The sequence below is a fragment of the Callithrix jacchus genome, chromosome 5 (assembly GCF_049354715.1).
Source record: "Callithrix jacchus isolate 240 chromosome 5, calJac240_pri, whole genome shotgun sequence".
Taxonomy (NCBI): Eukaryota; Metazoa; Chordata; class Mammalia; order Primates; family Cebidae; genus Callithrix; species Callithrix jacchus.
The window spans coordinates 75,824,471-75,839,725 of record NC_133506.1 but is presented as its reverse complement, the minus strand read 5'-3'; the positions used below and the strand labels follow the sequence as shown (position 1 = coordinate 75,839,725).

The 15,255-nt window shown below is 47.0% G+C and overlaps 1 protein-coding gene across 3 annotated transcripts in view; it reads left to right on the top strand.

Annotated features, from left to right (window-relative positions):
• STX8 (syntaxin 8) overlaps positions 1–15,255 on the top strand; it is a 309,737-nt gene that overhangs the window by 220,606 nt on the left and 73,876 nt on the right. Inside the window, exon 8 of one of the 3 annotated variants that reach the window (XM_035300029.3) lies at positions 1,832–1,968. The exons of the other annotated variants lie outside the window; for them this stretch is intronic. Within the exon in view, the coding sequence (XP_035155920.2) occupies positions 1,832–1,968 (137 nt within the window). The remainder of the gene's footprint in view (positions 1–1,831; positions 1,969–15,255) is intronic. 3 annotated transcript variants of the gene reach the window in all.

Here is a 15,255-nt window from a genome sequence, read left to right as displayed (position 1 = left end):
CTTTGGGAGGCTGAGGTGGGTGGATCACAAGGTCAAGAGATTGAGACCATCCTGGCCAACAAGGTGAAACCCCGTCTCTACTAAAAATACAAAAATTAGCTGGGTGTGGTGGCTCGCACCTGTAGTCCCAGCTGCTCGAGAGGCTGAGGCAGGAGATTCACTTGAACCTGGGAGGTGGCGGTTGCAGTGAGCCGAGACCACACCACTGCACTCCAGCCTGGGCAACACAGTTAAACTCTGTCTCCAAAAAAAAAAAAAAAAAAGTGGTTGCTTTGTGCCACTAATCAATCCTGGTACTTGGGCCTCCCCATGTAACCTGTTTACTCTTTTTATACCGAAAGGAAAATTTTTTTTAAGTGAAGGGAACCTGTTTGAAAATCAACTTGATTTTTTAAAAATTAGACCAATCTTGTATTTTTTAATGTCAGTATTAACCTGGAATCAACACTTCTCACCAAAAAACGCAAACCAAGACGCTATGGGAATGGAAGCTTTGCAGCAGAAGGGAAGCCCTGTTCAGCAGATGGGGAGGGCCAAGGGAGCAGGAGGAAGGGGCGGGCTGGCTGAGTCGGTAACAGGAGCTGTCTGTGAGAAGTCTGCTGGCTTATCTGTTCCCAGTAGGGAACTGCTCTTCACTTTCCCCATCACAGGTTTGACATCCATCACCACCATGCCTGCCTCCCTGATCTGATGGCAGGATTTATATAGTGAGCTTCTGAAAAAGTGGAAAGGGAGGTGCATGGGAACCAGTTGTAAAACGATAAATCAAGACCTCTTTAAGGTCCAGGATTATTTTGGCATCTTTCACATGAGAGGCTTTAAGAAGCAGGAATATGGCTAAAAGCATGGGGTTTATTTTAAGAGAGAAAACAGTTACAATGATCAATTTGGCTGTTTAAATAGATGTAGCTTCATCATGGCTCCAATGTGACTGTTTTGCACCTAGCAGTAGAGAGAAGAGCTCTAAATTAACCCCTTTCATCTGATTTTACTGTCTCTGGGTAAACTGAGCCCCATCCATCATTCCAAAGGCTCCATAAAAACTTGGAGTTGTTGGGAGTACCCAGGGCAACAGTGTGGTTTGGTCTCTAAGGCTACTTGTGGAAGAATCACGTCTCCACTGTTTCTTGAACTGGAGCAGAAGCATTCCTGGGTTTTGTGGTCCGGATCATTTTGGGGCATTCTGCTTTTCTTAGAAACCTTCTCCATCTCCCAGCTCCAGCTCTCCTTACCACTCAGTGCATCCCCACAGTTGCACCTTTTTTTTTTTTTTTTGAGATGGAGTCTTGCTCTGTCACCCAGGCTGCAGTAGAGTGGCGCGATCTTGGGACATTGCAACCTCTGCCTCCTGGATTCAAGCAATTCTCCTGAGTAGCTGGGACTACAGGCGTGTACCATCACACTCAGCTAATTTTTGTATTTTTAGTAGAGATGGGGTTAAACCATATTGCTCAGGCTGGTCTTGAACTCCTGACCTCATGATCCACCTGCCTTGGCCTCCCAAAGTGCTGGATTACAGGCATGAGCCACCTCGACCAGCCATTTTCACCTTTTACCTGCACATCTGTCGCTTGTCATTTTCTGGCACTCAAAAGGCTTAAACCAAATTCATCATTTGCAACCCCTCACCCCACCATCATAAACACACATGCCCAAACAAGAAGCCAGCCCACTCCAGTATTTGTGTTTTGGGCACCATTGTTCTCCCATGGCTCTAGCTGAACCATTCCTTTCCTTTGTGAGCTCTTTCTTCTCCGCCAGTGCCCTCTACCCCTCAGGACATAGCATTTCTTGCACACTTAGGACTCTCCCTTTGCATTTTCTCTGTCAGCATTCTCTGGACAGCTGGATTGCTGCAACTGTACCTTCCCAAGGGGGCTTCCTTTCCCCTGGTCTCACTTCAGTCCAGTGCATCCTCGATGCAGCTACCCACTTGATCAACCTGAAACACTACTCTTATCTTGCCAGGTAATAAAGGGACCTTTGGTAGTAAACCTTGGAGAGCTCCAACCTGCCCTGATCAGGGGGTTCCCAAACGCTGTTAGAAACTGGGCGGCACAGCAGGTGATTGAGAGGGCATGACCACCTGAGCTCCGCCCCCGTCAGATCAGTGGCGGCATTAGATTCTCATAGGAGTTCGAACTCTATTGTGAACTGCATATTCAAGGGATCTAGGTTGTGTGCTCCTTATGAGACTCTAATGCCTGATGATCTGAGATGGAACTGTTTCATCCCGAAACCATCTCCCCCTCCCCCAAGTCCGTGGAAGAATTGTCTTCCATGAAACTGGTCTCTCGTGCCAAAAAGGCTGGGGACCACTGCCCTAGAGTACACAGCCCACAGTCTTTGGCTCTGGATCTAAGGCTCGCCATGGTCTCTCTACATGGTCTCGTCTGCCACTTTGTTCCTCTATCCGTATGGAAACTTCCCACTATAGCCAAACTCGTTCTTTCTCCTGCCTCAATCCTAGCTTTTCTGTTTCTGCTTCTTAGCATTTGCTCACATAGTGGGCTTCCCTCAGTTGCTGTTCTACTTTAAATCTTGCTTCACCTGCACTTAAGAGTCATGTCAGCCAGGCACAGTGGCTCACGCCTGTAATCCTAGCACTTTGGGAGGACAAGGCAGGCAGATCACTTGAGGTTGGGAGTTTAAGACCAGCCTGACCAACATGGAGAAACCACGTCTCTACTAAAAATACAAAAAATTAGCTGAGCATGGTGTCTCATGCCTGTAATCCCAGCTACTCAGGAGGCTGAGGCAGGAGAATCGCTTGAACCTGGGAGGTAGAGGTTGCAGTGAGCCAAGATTACACCATTGCACTCCAGCCTGGGTGACAAGAGTGAAACTCCGTCTCAAAAAAAAAGAGTCATTTCTTGTGACCACTACTCTATTTTTCCTCTATGCACATCTTATATTTTTACTCTTTCGTTTATTAGAGATACATGAATATACGTATCTTTGGAAGAGAAGCCATGCCTCCTTCTCTTTATTCACTGTGGAAGCCAGACAGGTACAGAAAGGAGTCAGACTGCAGTAGAGAAGCAAAACCAGAAAGCTTCCCTCTTAAGAGGTCAGCCCCAGGTGACTGTTGCCAGGTAGCAGTGGGCCCAGTATTGCCCAAAATTCTTCAGATTTTTCAAAGAAAGCCAGAACCTCCATTTCCATGTGAAATTGCTTAATTTCAATTTTTAACATGATGCTTAAAGATTACGTATCTACTAGAGAAAAGAGTCCCTTAAAATTACAATTTAAAAACCATTTCAAGTGCAGCATTGATCTGAAACAGCAATATATTCACTGAACAAATACAAAACAGTAAAAAGCCTGCCTTTCAAGATGACTTTGAGTAGATTTTCTGGAAAATCAGGAGTTAAATGTTCCATCCTGTGAATTTAGGATTTAGAATCCTATGCTAGTGTTTATCATTTTTTCCTTTTGCAGATGAATTTCAGTACTATAAATCCTCCTTAACATAGCCAGATGCCTTTAATATCTTTTTATTTTCATTTTATGAAAATGTTCAATGAAACAAATTTTTATATTGCATTTTCCCACATTGACATTAGCAGACAAGCCTGTTTGGGAGGGCTACTAATCGCGCAGAGAGTCTGCAGGTTGGGGAAAAATCACAGCCCTTTCCAGCTTCGATAAATGAGAGTGGGTCACAGGAGGGAAAGAAGCAGCTGCCCTCTTTGATAGGCTGAGAAAACAGGAGTTACTGGCCCCGGCAGGTGTTCGGAGAATTCCCACACAGGTGCAGATTCCAAATGAACTATTATTTATTACACTTGGGCTTCTGTGACACAGTCATCTTTCATCCATTCATCACATTTTTATTGAGTCCCTTCACCGAGGCCATGCTATGGGGGAATCCTGTGGTGCATCAGCCTTAAAGTTCCTGCCTTCAAGTTGCTTAAAGTCCAGCAGGAGAGAGACAGAAACATCACAATCACACTCATACGAGACAGAATCTAATCAGTGTCTCTTAGTTCCTAAATGACCAATTTGAAGCATTCATAATAGTAGTAAGAGTAAGCAGTATCCATGGTGCTTTCAAAGGCACATAACGTCTTTCCTGGGTCATAGAGAAAAAGCCCTTTCTGAGCATAGGCCAATAGACTGAGCACACAGCAGGAATGAAGAGTCCGTTGTTGTTGTTTAGACAGTTTCGCTCTTGTTGCCCAGGCTGAAGTGCAATGGCAGGATCTTGGCTTACTGCAACCTCTGCCTCCTCGGTTCAGGTGATTCTCCTGCCTCAGCCTCCTGAGTAGCTGGGATTAGTCAGCGACATCACACCTGGCTAATTTTGTGTTTTTAGTAGAGATGAAGTTTCTCCATGTTGGTCAGGCTGGTCTCAAACCTCTGACCTCAGGTGATCTGTCCACCTCGGCCTCTCAAAGTGCTGAGATTACAGGCATGAGCCACCTCACCTGGTACGAGGAGTCCTTTTACACTGGAATTAAGTTCCTAGAAGTTTTCTTGATTGGTTGGGTTGGTTTTTGGAAGCACCTTGATTAGTTACATAATCAAGGATGAGTAGAGAGAGGAATTTAAAACACTTCATTTACTCGTCTACCTGAGCAGCCTCATGCCAAGGTCGTAGATAGAGGTGCAGTGTCCAATTCTAGGATTTATGGGATGGCTGTGGGTCTCAGGAGTCTGTAGTCTTGTACTGTGATTCCTTGGCTTTGATATTCAAGAGCCTCACCTGCAATGCTTTTAAAAATTCAAACATCTGGGCCCCTCACACAGAGATACCAATTCAGGGGGCCTTGAGCCTTGGAATCTGATTTTATCAAGTACCCCTAGATGATTCTGAAATAGGTGGTCCTTGGAAACTGTTCTTTGAAAAGCTGTGCTCTAGCAGTAGAAGAGAGTGGGCAAACATCTTACTGCAGAAATGGCGTGGCCATGACAGAGATGTGTGCGTGGCCCATCTGCAGTGCTGCAGGAGTTGAGGGTTGAGAAACAGCTCCATTCCAGCCACCCTGACTGGAAGTCACTTGAGTTAGCACAGACAAAATGAGTGGATTTGGTAGTTTGAAATGAGTAAAGAATTATTCGGAGTGCAATGAACTGGCGCACCAAGGCAGGGGAGAGCAGTGTGCCTTCAGGGGATCTGATCAACTCACTCTCCCGCTTAGAAACCCCTCAGAGGCGCCCCAGGCCCTCAGAATAAGGTCCAAGCTCCTTAGCACTAGTTCCCACAGCCTAGTAGGATCTAGTCTCAGGCCGAACCTTCCTTCACTCCCTCACCCTTGGCTACCCTGCACCCTTGCTTCTCAATACACACATTCTTTTTCTCTCCCATGGACTAGGATCCAGCCACCCTGAACAGTTGGCATCCCTGGCCTTCCTTTATTTTGGTGGCTTTGTACACATTCCTGCCTCTACCTGGAATAGCTGCCCTCCTTTCTATCCCTGATTTCCCTTCCCTAACTTTTCAGCCCTTCAGGGTTGATTTGGTGTGGCACATCCTCCAGAGCAGCTCAGTCGTAGTATCTGGGGATCTTGTTAACATGCAGGTTCTGGCCAGGCGCGATAGCTCACGTCTGTAATCCCAGCACTTTGGGAGGCTGAGGTGGGCAGATCACCTGAGGTCAGGAATTTGAGACCAGCCTGGCAAACATGGTGAAACCCTGTCTCTACTAAAAATACAAAAATGAGCCCCGTGTGGTGGCACATGCCTGTAATCCCAGCTACTTGGGATGCTGAGGCAGGAGAATTGCTTGAACCTGAGAGACGGAGGTTGCAGTGAGCCGATCATGCCACTGCACTTCAGCCTGGGCAACAGAATTAGACTCAGTTTCAAAAGAAAAGAGAGAGAGAGAGAGAGAGAGAAGAGGAGAGGAGAGTAAGTGGTCCCTAGGATTTTGAGGAGTAAGCTTGGCTCATCCTCTGTCGTAGTGTGGACACTGAAATAAGTTATCAACCTCCTTTGAAATACTAATGAGCTCTTTTTTCTTCCACAACTTAAGCAGTGTTTGGTGTTCTGAGAGACAGCCTTTTATTTTTGTGCTTCAAAGTTTCTTTTTAAAGTGGATGTATATTTTCCTATGGAATTCTCAAGATACTTTTTCATGTGTATTTGTAGGGGTGACATGTTTTAGAAATTTCTTTCCAATCCTCTTAGGCATTGTCCAAGAGTTTTCTGATATGTAAAGCTCTCAGTTCCCTTTAATTGTTTCTGAGCGGTTAGGACTCCCTCATTCCATTTTACATTAAAGTTAACAATTTCCAGGGAATGATTTTAATTGAAATAGGCATTCATTCAAATGTTCAGAACTTCATTTCTCCCACACCCATTTCTGGCTGTGGCCTTGTAGGAACAAGCATGTAAACTAACAAAAAGTGTTAATAAAAGGGATAAACCAGGCTTGGTGTGGTGGCTCAAGCCTGTAATCCCAGCACTTTGGGAGGTTGAAGTGGACAAATCACGAAGTCAGGAGTTCGAGACCAGCCTGGCCAACATGGTGAAACCCCGTCTCTACTAAAATACAAAAAATTAGATGGGTGTAGTGGTGGGCCCATGAGGCTGAGGCAGGAGAATCGCTTAAACCCGAGAGGCGGAGGTTGCAGAGATCGTGCTGCTACACTCCAGTCCAGGTGACCAAAAAAAGAAAGAAAGAAAGAAAAAACCTTGATGAGTAGATATCAAACATACAATTTCACCCTGAAGGTTTTTTTCCCTAGGTATATTTACTACCCCTCTAAATACAAAATTATAAATCTAAAGTAGGCCCAGCACAGTGGCTCATGCCTGTAATTCCAGCACTTTGGGAGGCCAAAGTGGGTAGATCACGTGAGGTCAGGAGTTCGAGACCAGCCTGGCCAACATGGTGAAACCCTACCTCTTCTAAAAACACAAAAATTAGCTGGGCATGGTGGTGTGCATCTGTAATCCTAGCTACTTGGGAGGTTGAGGCAGGAGAATTGCTTGAACCCAGGAGATGGAGGTTGCAATGAGCCCAGATTGGGCCATTGCACTCTAGCCTGGGTGACAGAGGGGGAATCCATCTCCAAATCAATCAGTCTATCAATCAGTCAATCTAAAGTAGTCTCTATTTTCCTAATTCCTGGCGTGGTAATTTTGCACCTGTCAACCTGTGAGTTGTTCTTGGCAGCTGGATCTCTATCATTCCTTTAGGCTCTACTTCCTAGCAGAAAGGGTTTTCACCCTGGTTTGCATTCAGCATTTGCTTTTCTACAAGGTGCTGAATCCTCATACAGATGAAGTTGGTAAGTCCCATTAGAAGGGGTTTGAAATGCTAATTCATAGCTGTTGACAGGTATGAATTCCCATCAGTCTGGAATGTTTCGCCTATTCAAAGTAATGGAGCATCCTTGAATATAATCTCTTTTAAAACCCAGAAATGTGATACCTGGTTGCCGCAAGCTAAAAAAGAGAAAACTTCCCTGAGATGCCCAGAGCAATTTTGTCTCAAGAAATAAATAAATAAACAAATAGCCAGATAACCCTCCAGAAATGCTCCTATGGAGCTTTATGTATAGCTTTAGGTATTTATGTTCATGCGAGTATATTTACGTGTGTGTGTGTGTGTGTGTGTGTGTGAGAGAGAGAGAGAGAGAGACCACCTTGAGTGCCTGTGGTTGTATTAGTATAACTATAACTTATTTTTCAAAATTCTTGAGGTAAAGATCTAGCTCATCTACTAATTTATTATCTTTTTAAAAAAAACGTATTGAGGCCGGGTGCAGTAGCTTATGACTGTAATTCCAGCATTTTGGGAGACTGAGGCAGGCGGATCATGAGGTCAGGAGTTTGAGACCAGCCTGGCCAACATGGTGAAACCCTGTCTCTACTAAAAAAATACAAAAATTAGCTGATTGTGGTGGTGGGCACCTGTAATCCCAGCTACTTGGAAGGCTGAGGCAGGAGAATTGCTTGAACCTGGGAGGTGGAGGTTGCAATGAGCCAAGACCTTGACATTGTGCTCTAGCCTGGGCAACAGAGCGAGACTCTGTCTCAAAAAATTAAAAATAAGGCTGGGCACGGTGGCTCATGCCTGTAATCCCAGCACTTTTGCAGATGGAGGTGGGCAGATCATGAGGTCAGGAGATCGAGACCATCCTGGCTAATGGTGAAACCCTGTCTCTACTAGATGTCCGACCTACCCTCTGCGGGAAGACTGGGCTCATTGGGAAAGAAACCGGACCACAGGCTAGAGGAAATTCCTTAAGTTCAGGCTTTATTGAGAGGAAAGAGCCTCCGGGCGGGCCAGCCGGGACGAAAAGGAAAAATGGCTGCGCCGCTCAGAGGGGCAGGGTTGTTTTATAGGGGGCTGAAGGGCTGGGGGGTGGGGAAGCCAAAAGCCGAGGTGGTGGGCAACTGTTGGTCAGTTTGAACTGCTGGGCGGGAAGCTGGGCGGCAGGAAGCTAGGGCCGGTATGTAAAGTGAGAGATAAGGGAGCCTCTTTGTGGGGGAGGGAAAGAGAGAGAGAGAGCTTTTGCGGTAGGGGCAGAGTTTTCCAAACATTCCCGACTCCTTAAAGAAAAGAAAAAGAGGGGGTCAGGGGCGTCGGTTGTCTCTCTGGCTACTTCCTGCTGACAAGGGTCGACGGGGGGTTCTGAAGAGGTCTCTTTTCTTAAGGAGCCTGGATGTTCGGGGAGAGGTCTGTTTCTTGCACTCGTTCAGGGTAGGGTTGGAGCAGCATCTGGTGGATGGTGACTCGAGTCAGTTCTTGAAAGCGCCGCTGTAGGAACCAGGATTGGCGGAGCTCAAGCATGAGCTTGGTCAGATGCTCCTTTATTAGGCCATTGGCCTGTTCTACCTTACCAGAGGACTGGGGATGGTAGGCAGCATGTAGCTTCTACTGAATTCCTAGAGAGGTAGAAACGGCATTAGTGACTTTGGAGATAAAGGCTGGGCCGTTGTCTGACTGTATGGTAGCCGGGAGTCCAAAGTGTGGGATGATGTCTTGAATGAGGTAAGTGGCTACTGTCCCGGCAGACTCAGAGGCTGTGGGGTAAGCTTCAATCCAGCCTGAAAAAGTGTCAACAATGGTTAGCAGATACCGGTACTGTTTGTGCTTTGGCATATGGGTGAAATCAATTTGCCAGTCTTGGCCAGGTAGGAACCCGCGTAGCTGATGAAGCTGGCGTCGAGGATGACAGGAACCCTGGGAATTAGTTTTCGCGCAGACAGTACATGAGGACTGGACTTCCTGTATGGTACTGAGGAGATGGTGAGGGTGAAAAAGTGGGTTGAGGAATCGGTATAAGGCTTTAGGCCCAATGTGGAGTGAATTATGGATGTCTTGGATTATCTGGTACCTTTGCTTTTCAGGGAGGATGAGGAGGTTATGCTTGAAGGCCCAGTCATCCTTGAACCATACCCCGGGGGTAGACTGGAGGGCCTGGAGTTCCGAGGCAGAGTATTGAGGGCTAGGAGAAAAAGGCTGGGTGGGCTGGCGGTAGGGAAGGTTATGAAGGCCTTCAGCTTTGAAAGGATGTCTCGCCCCAGAAGGGGAACTGGGCAGGTGGGGATTACTAAAAAGAGTGGGTAAATGGAGTGGAGTTATATGAGCACATGAGTGGTGGGGTTTGGTAGGGGATACTCGGGGTCCTGTCGATTCCCATGACCGAGACCTGGGAAGGAGTGAGATGGCCAGAATAGGAAGGAAGTGCGGAGTAGGTAGCCCCCATGTCTTGTGACCCTAGGCTCGGCGAGGGTAACCGGAGTCGGAAAGCCAGGGCCCCGCTAGTCGTCTAACAGCCCTAGTAGACTGGGGAACGGAGCTCCCTCGGAGGTCGGCTCCTGGCAAGCAGGCTCCTCCCTACTGAGGGTGACTGCCGGCTGCGTAACGCCAGTGTGTCTGTTTTGAGGAACCGGCACCCTGGGGAAGCTGGGGCAGTCTGACTTCCAGTGTCCCGGGAGCTGACAGATAGGGCAAGGCTTAGTTGGTGGCCGCGGTTGTGGACAGGCTCGGGACCAGTGTCCTTCCTTTCCACATTTGAAACATGCCCCTGGAGGGGCATGGGTTTCGGCCTTGGGCTTCTGGTTCCCTGCCGGCCTTAGAGCCGCCACTAGGGCTTGGGTCTGGAGAGCAGCCTTCTGCTTCATGCGAGTTTGGCGGGCAGCCTCAGCTGCATCTTCCCTGGCATTGAATACTTTAAAGGCCATTTTTACTAGGTCTTGGATGGGAGTCTCTGGCCCCTCTTCTGCTTTCTTTAGTTTCTTTCTTATGTCGGGTGCTGATTGGGAGATAAAGTGGGAGGCTAATACAGTGGCCCCATTTTGGGAGGCTGGATCCAGTCGAGTGTACCGGACTAGGGCTTCTTATGTTTGAGTGAGGTATTGGAATTCTTTAATATAGGTGGACGGGTTGGCTGAGAAGGATCCTAAACGTTTCTCAATTTGGGACAGGTCTTGGAGTGAGAAAGGAACACGGACCCTGATTAAACCTTCTGCGCCTGCTACTTCTCGGAGTGGGGCCAGGATAGCTGGCTGGTGGGAGCGGGTGTGGGCCGCCACCGGAGAGGCAAGAGGAAGTGCAGCCTCTGAGGGAGGGGGCTCGGAGGGAGTAGGGGGCTCGGAGGGAGTAGAGGAAGAGCGAGGCATGGCCTCTGAGGTAGGAGGTGCAGAGGGAGTGGGGGAAGGGCGTGCCGTTGATGGCGACTGGTTGCTGAGATTGGCAGGAGAGGACAGATGTTCAGGGAGATCCTCCAGTGAGGAGTAGGGAGGGGGAGAGGTAGTGGAGGAAGATTTATGAGGGGTTCGAGATAAGAGGATTTAGTAGGTTGAGCAGGAAGAACATAGGTCGGGGTGGGTACGGAGGTCCCAAAAAGCCTGGACGTAAGGAATTTCATTGTCCTTGCCCGCGTGGTGACAAAAATCGTCGAGATCTCGGAGGGTGTTGAAATCAAAAGTGCCAGTCGGGGGCCAATGTGACTGGTTACTGAGTTTGTATTGGGGCCAAGCCACCTGGGACAGGAAAATAAGCTTTTTCTTTCTGAGGGTTTGGGAATATCCCAATTTGGTAAAATTTCGCAGCAAGCACCCGAGGGGGGTGCTCAGAGGTATTTTGGACTCCGAATTTCCCATGGCAGGTGCAGCTACAGACTCTCCGGCGCGGATGGGCAGATGCAACGAAAAGGCGTCCCCGTTCATTGCAAATTCCCCGGAGTACAATTAAGTACGGAAAGGGAAGCGGTCAGAGGGGCGTCCCCCGTCTGGCAGCTGTCCCTCGGAAGGCTCCTGGAGTCGGAATGGAAGACTACCTTGGCTCGGCCGAGACTAGGCAAGGAGTCTGTGTGGAACGCCGGAGAGGGAGCAACTGCACCGTGCCGTAGGAAGAGGAGACGGGAAGCGGGGGAAGGCAAAGCAAGAAAAACTATGCTTACCTTAATCAGAACGTGGAGGTGGCAGGGCCAGTGTTGGGTAGGTCGGGGAGGGGGGCCACGGCTGGGCCAACGGCCCCAGCTCCCGGGTTTCCGGCACCATTTGTCTGACCTACCCTCTGCGGGAAGACTGGGCTCATTGGGAAAGAAACCGGACCACAGGCTAGAGGAAATTCCTTAAGTTCAGGCTTTATTGAGAGGAAAGAGCCTCCGGGCGGGCCAGCCGGGACGAAAAGGAAAAATGGCTGCGCCGCTCAGAGGGGCAGGGTTGTTTTATAGGGGGCTGAAGGGCTGGGGGGTGGGGAAGCCAAAAGCCGAGGTGGTGGGCAACTGTTGGTCAGTTTGAACTGCTGGGTGGGAAGCTGGGCGGCGGGAAGCTAGGGCCGGTATGTAAAGTGAGAGATAAGGGAGCCTCTTTGTGGGGGAGGGAAAGAGAGAGAGCTTTTGCGGTAGGGGCAGAGCTTTCCAAACACTAGAAATACAAAAAAGTTAGCTGGGTATGGTGGCAGGTGGCTGTAGTCCCAGCTACTTGGGAGGATTAGGCAAGAGAATCACTTGAACCCGGAAGGCAGAGGTTGCAGTGAACTGAGATCGCACCACTGCACTCCAGCCTGGCAACAAAGCGAGACTCCATCTCAAAAATAAATAAATAAATAAATAAAATAAAAATTCACTTCCTACAAATAATGACTATTAACTGTTTGGGTGTATCTTTCCAGTCTCTTTTCTATGCATGCATATAGTAATCTACATGTGCTATGGTTTGAATGTCTCCGCCAAAACTCACATTGAAATTTGATTGCCATTATGACAGTATTAAGAGGTAAGACGAGGTGATTAGATCATGAGGGCCCTGCCCTCATCAATGGCTTAATGTTATTATCACAGGAGTGGGTTACTTATCAAGGGAATTCAGCCCCCTTTTCCTCTCTGTCTTGTATGCCCACTAATGCCTTCCACCCGTGCTGGTTTCACTCTCATCAGAGGGCCATGTTCTTGGACTTCCCAGGCTTCAGAACCATGAGCCAAATCAATTCTTTCCTGGATAGATTGCCTAGTCTGTGATATTCCGTTATAGCAGCAACAAACCTAAGCAAACGTATATTGTCTTTTTTATTCCTTTCAACCATTTTGCGATCATATCCTGCATACTTTGAGAGTTACTTTTCTCACTTCCTGGAGTTGAAACCACCTTTGCAAAATTATGACTAAGACAGTGAAAGAGGTCCAACTTAAACGACTCTATCTTGCCTCTAATTTCCACACTGTCCTTGTTCATTCCTGGGCGTCGGCTGAACTAACTGTGGGAGGAACTTAGTTCATAGTTTAAAACAAAGATGATGGTAGCCCTTTCCCAGAAAAAAAAAAAAAAAAAAAAAAAACAACCTCCTTGCCTGGGAACTAGACTACTAACATTAGCCACAAGATTAGAAATTATGCTTTAGGAGTCACATAGCTGGAGACTACAAGATTCTGATCCTATTCAAACTGCACCTAAGATCAGTACTTGAGATGGTTTGCAGAATCCCATCTACCCTTGATGGATTAACCGGCACCACCTGATCTTGTGACCCCCCAGCCCCAGGAACTGACTCAGTGCCAGAAGACAGGGACACCCTGTGTTCGACCCAACCAGTCAGCACTCCCAACTCACTGCTTCTCCCCTCCACCAAATTGTCTTTAAAATTTTTGATCCCCAAATGTTCAGGGAAACTGGTTTGAGTAATAATAAAACTCTGGTTTCCCACTCGGCCAGTTCTTTGTTAATTACTCTTTCTCTATTGTGAATCCCCTGTCTAGAGAAATCGGCTCTGTCTAGGTAGTGGGTACGGTGATCCCACTGGGTGGTTACAAATTGGTTAAGGTGGCTGGGCTCAGTGGCTCATGCCTGTAATCCCAGCACTTTGGGAGGCCAAGGAGGGCAAATCATGAGGTCAGGAGTTCGAGAGCCATGGTGAAACGCTGTCTCTACTAAAAATACAAAAATTAGCCAGGTGTGGTGGCATGCACCTGAAATCCCAGCTACTCAGGAGGCTGAGGCAGGAAAATCGCTTGAACCTGACAGGGGAGGCTGCAGTGAGCCAAAATCGCACCGCTGCACTCCAGCCTGGGTGTCAGAGTGATACTCAGTCTAAAAACAAAAACAAACAAACAAAAAAAACACCACCAACAACAACAAAAAAACAAATTGAGTAAGGTAAACCCATTGGGCAGTTACACAGTCTCAAAAATTTCTATGTCTCCATGTTTTCCAACAAAATGACTGTATAACTTTTTTTACATGTGTGTGTGTTATATCGATTTACATGAACTCTTGCTTGAAGCAAGTGTTTTTAAGCATTTATTATAAGTTGTTTTAATTTGAAAGCTGGAGGAACAGAAAACCAAATGCCATGTGTTCTCATTTATAAGTAGGAGATACACACGTTGGGTACACATGGACATACAGATAGGGACAATAGACATCAGGGAGTATTAGAAGGGAGAGAGGGAGGGGAGCAAGGGCTGGAAAACCACCTGTTGGGTATTGTGCTCTCTACCTGGCTGAGGACATCATTCGTACCTTAAAACTCAATGTCACACAGTATACCCATGTAACAAATGTGTACATGTACCTCCTGAATCTAAAAATTGAAACTATTTTTTTAATTCCAAAATAAAGCACAGTTTAAAAAAGAATTGAAAGGTAGAAACCACAGGAAACTCAGACACATTATCTTCATTGTCAGTAGGGAAATACTCTGCTTTAAGAAGTATTGGGGCTTATTCTCATCTTGAAGACCTTGGGCATGGCAGCTGAAAGCCTTTTTTTGTTGTTGTTAGTCTCCTCTCTCAGCCTCCTGAGTAGTTGGGATTACAAGTGCACACTACCACGCCCAGCTAATTTTTGCATTTTTAGTAGAGACAGGGTTTCAGTATGTTGGTGAGGCTGGTCTCGAACTCCTGACCTTGTGATCCGCCCGCTTCGGCCTCCCAAAGTGCTGGGATTACAGGCGTGAGCCACCGTGCCCAGCAGGCAGCTGAAAGCTTTGAAAGATGTGATGCATTTCCCCAAAGGTAGCCAAAAATGTCATCACCTCCCTAGGCAAATATATCTTGGGTTCTAGGTGCTGTGTTGGGTAAGGCAGGATACAGTGGTGGTCCCTGCCCTCAGGGAGCTTATATTGCAGTTGTGGGAGGGAATTGAGACAGGAAACAGACATACATAAATGTAATAATTACCAATTGTGATACAGTCTAGACAGCCAGAAGGCCCTCTGGATGTAAAGACTCTGAAAAAGGATCCAGTTCTGCATTACTGATTTTATTAACATCATTAAGATTGTCACTAGAGAATGGCTTGGATAACGTAAGAATGTTTAAGTACTTATGACAGATGAATGAAACACAGCACCAATAGCTCCATTTGGATGCATTATAAAATAGTCTCCAGTTACTTGTAAACTTGGGAGAAGTGAAATGTCACTGCAGATCTAGATCTCTAGAGGAAGAAAGCCACTATTTTGTCCATTCCGTCTGTGAATCTTTTATTCCTTACTTGGTGGATGATGTTGGTTAAGTTAACCAAAGGGAGCATGTCGATCTGATGATTTGTTACCTCTGTCTGATTTGTTCATTGGTGTTTTGGATGAGGGAAAAAATGATGAGATCTCTGCCTCTTAGTCATTCTCCCTAACTCCAACTCAACCCTTGTTCCAATTCACCCATTTCCCATTATGGAGCAGAAAAGACTGCTTAAGGCCTGGTTTATTTACCTAATAAACTGGCTCTTGTATTGCCTGGGAAATGCTAAAATTTTTCAGCCAAGAAATCCTAGTAACAAGCAAACAGAGGTCCAGCAGTCAGGTCTGAAGAAACAACAAAATGAAGGTCAGCTAATATCGTCATTATTCT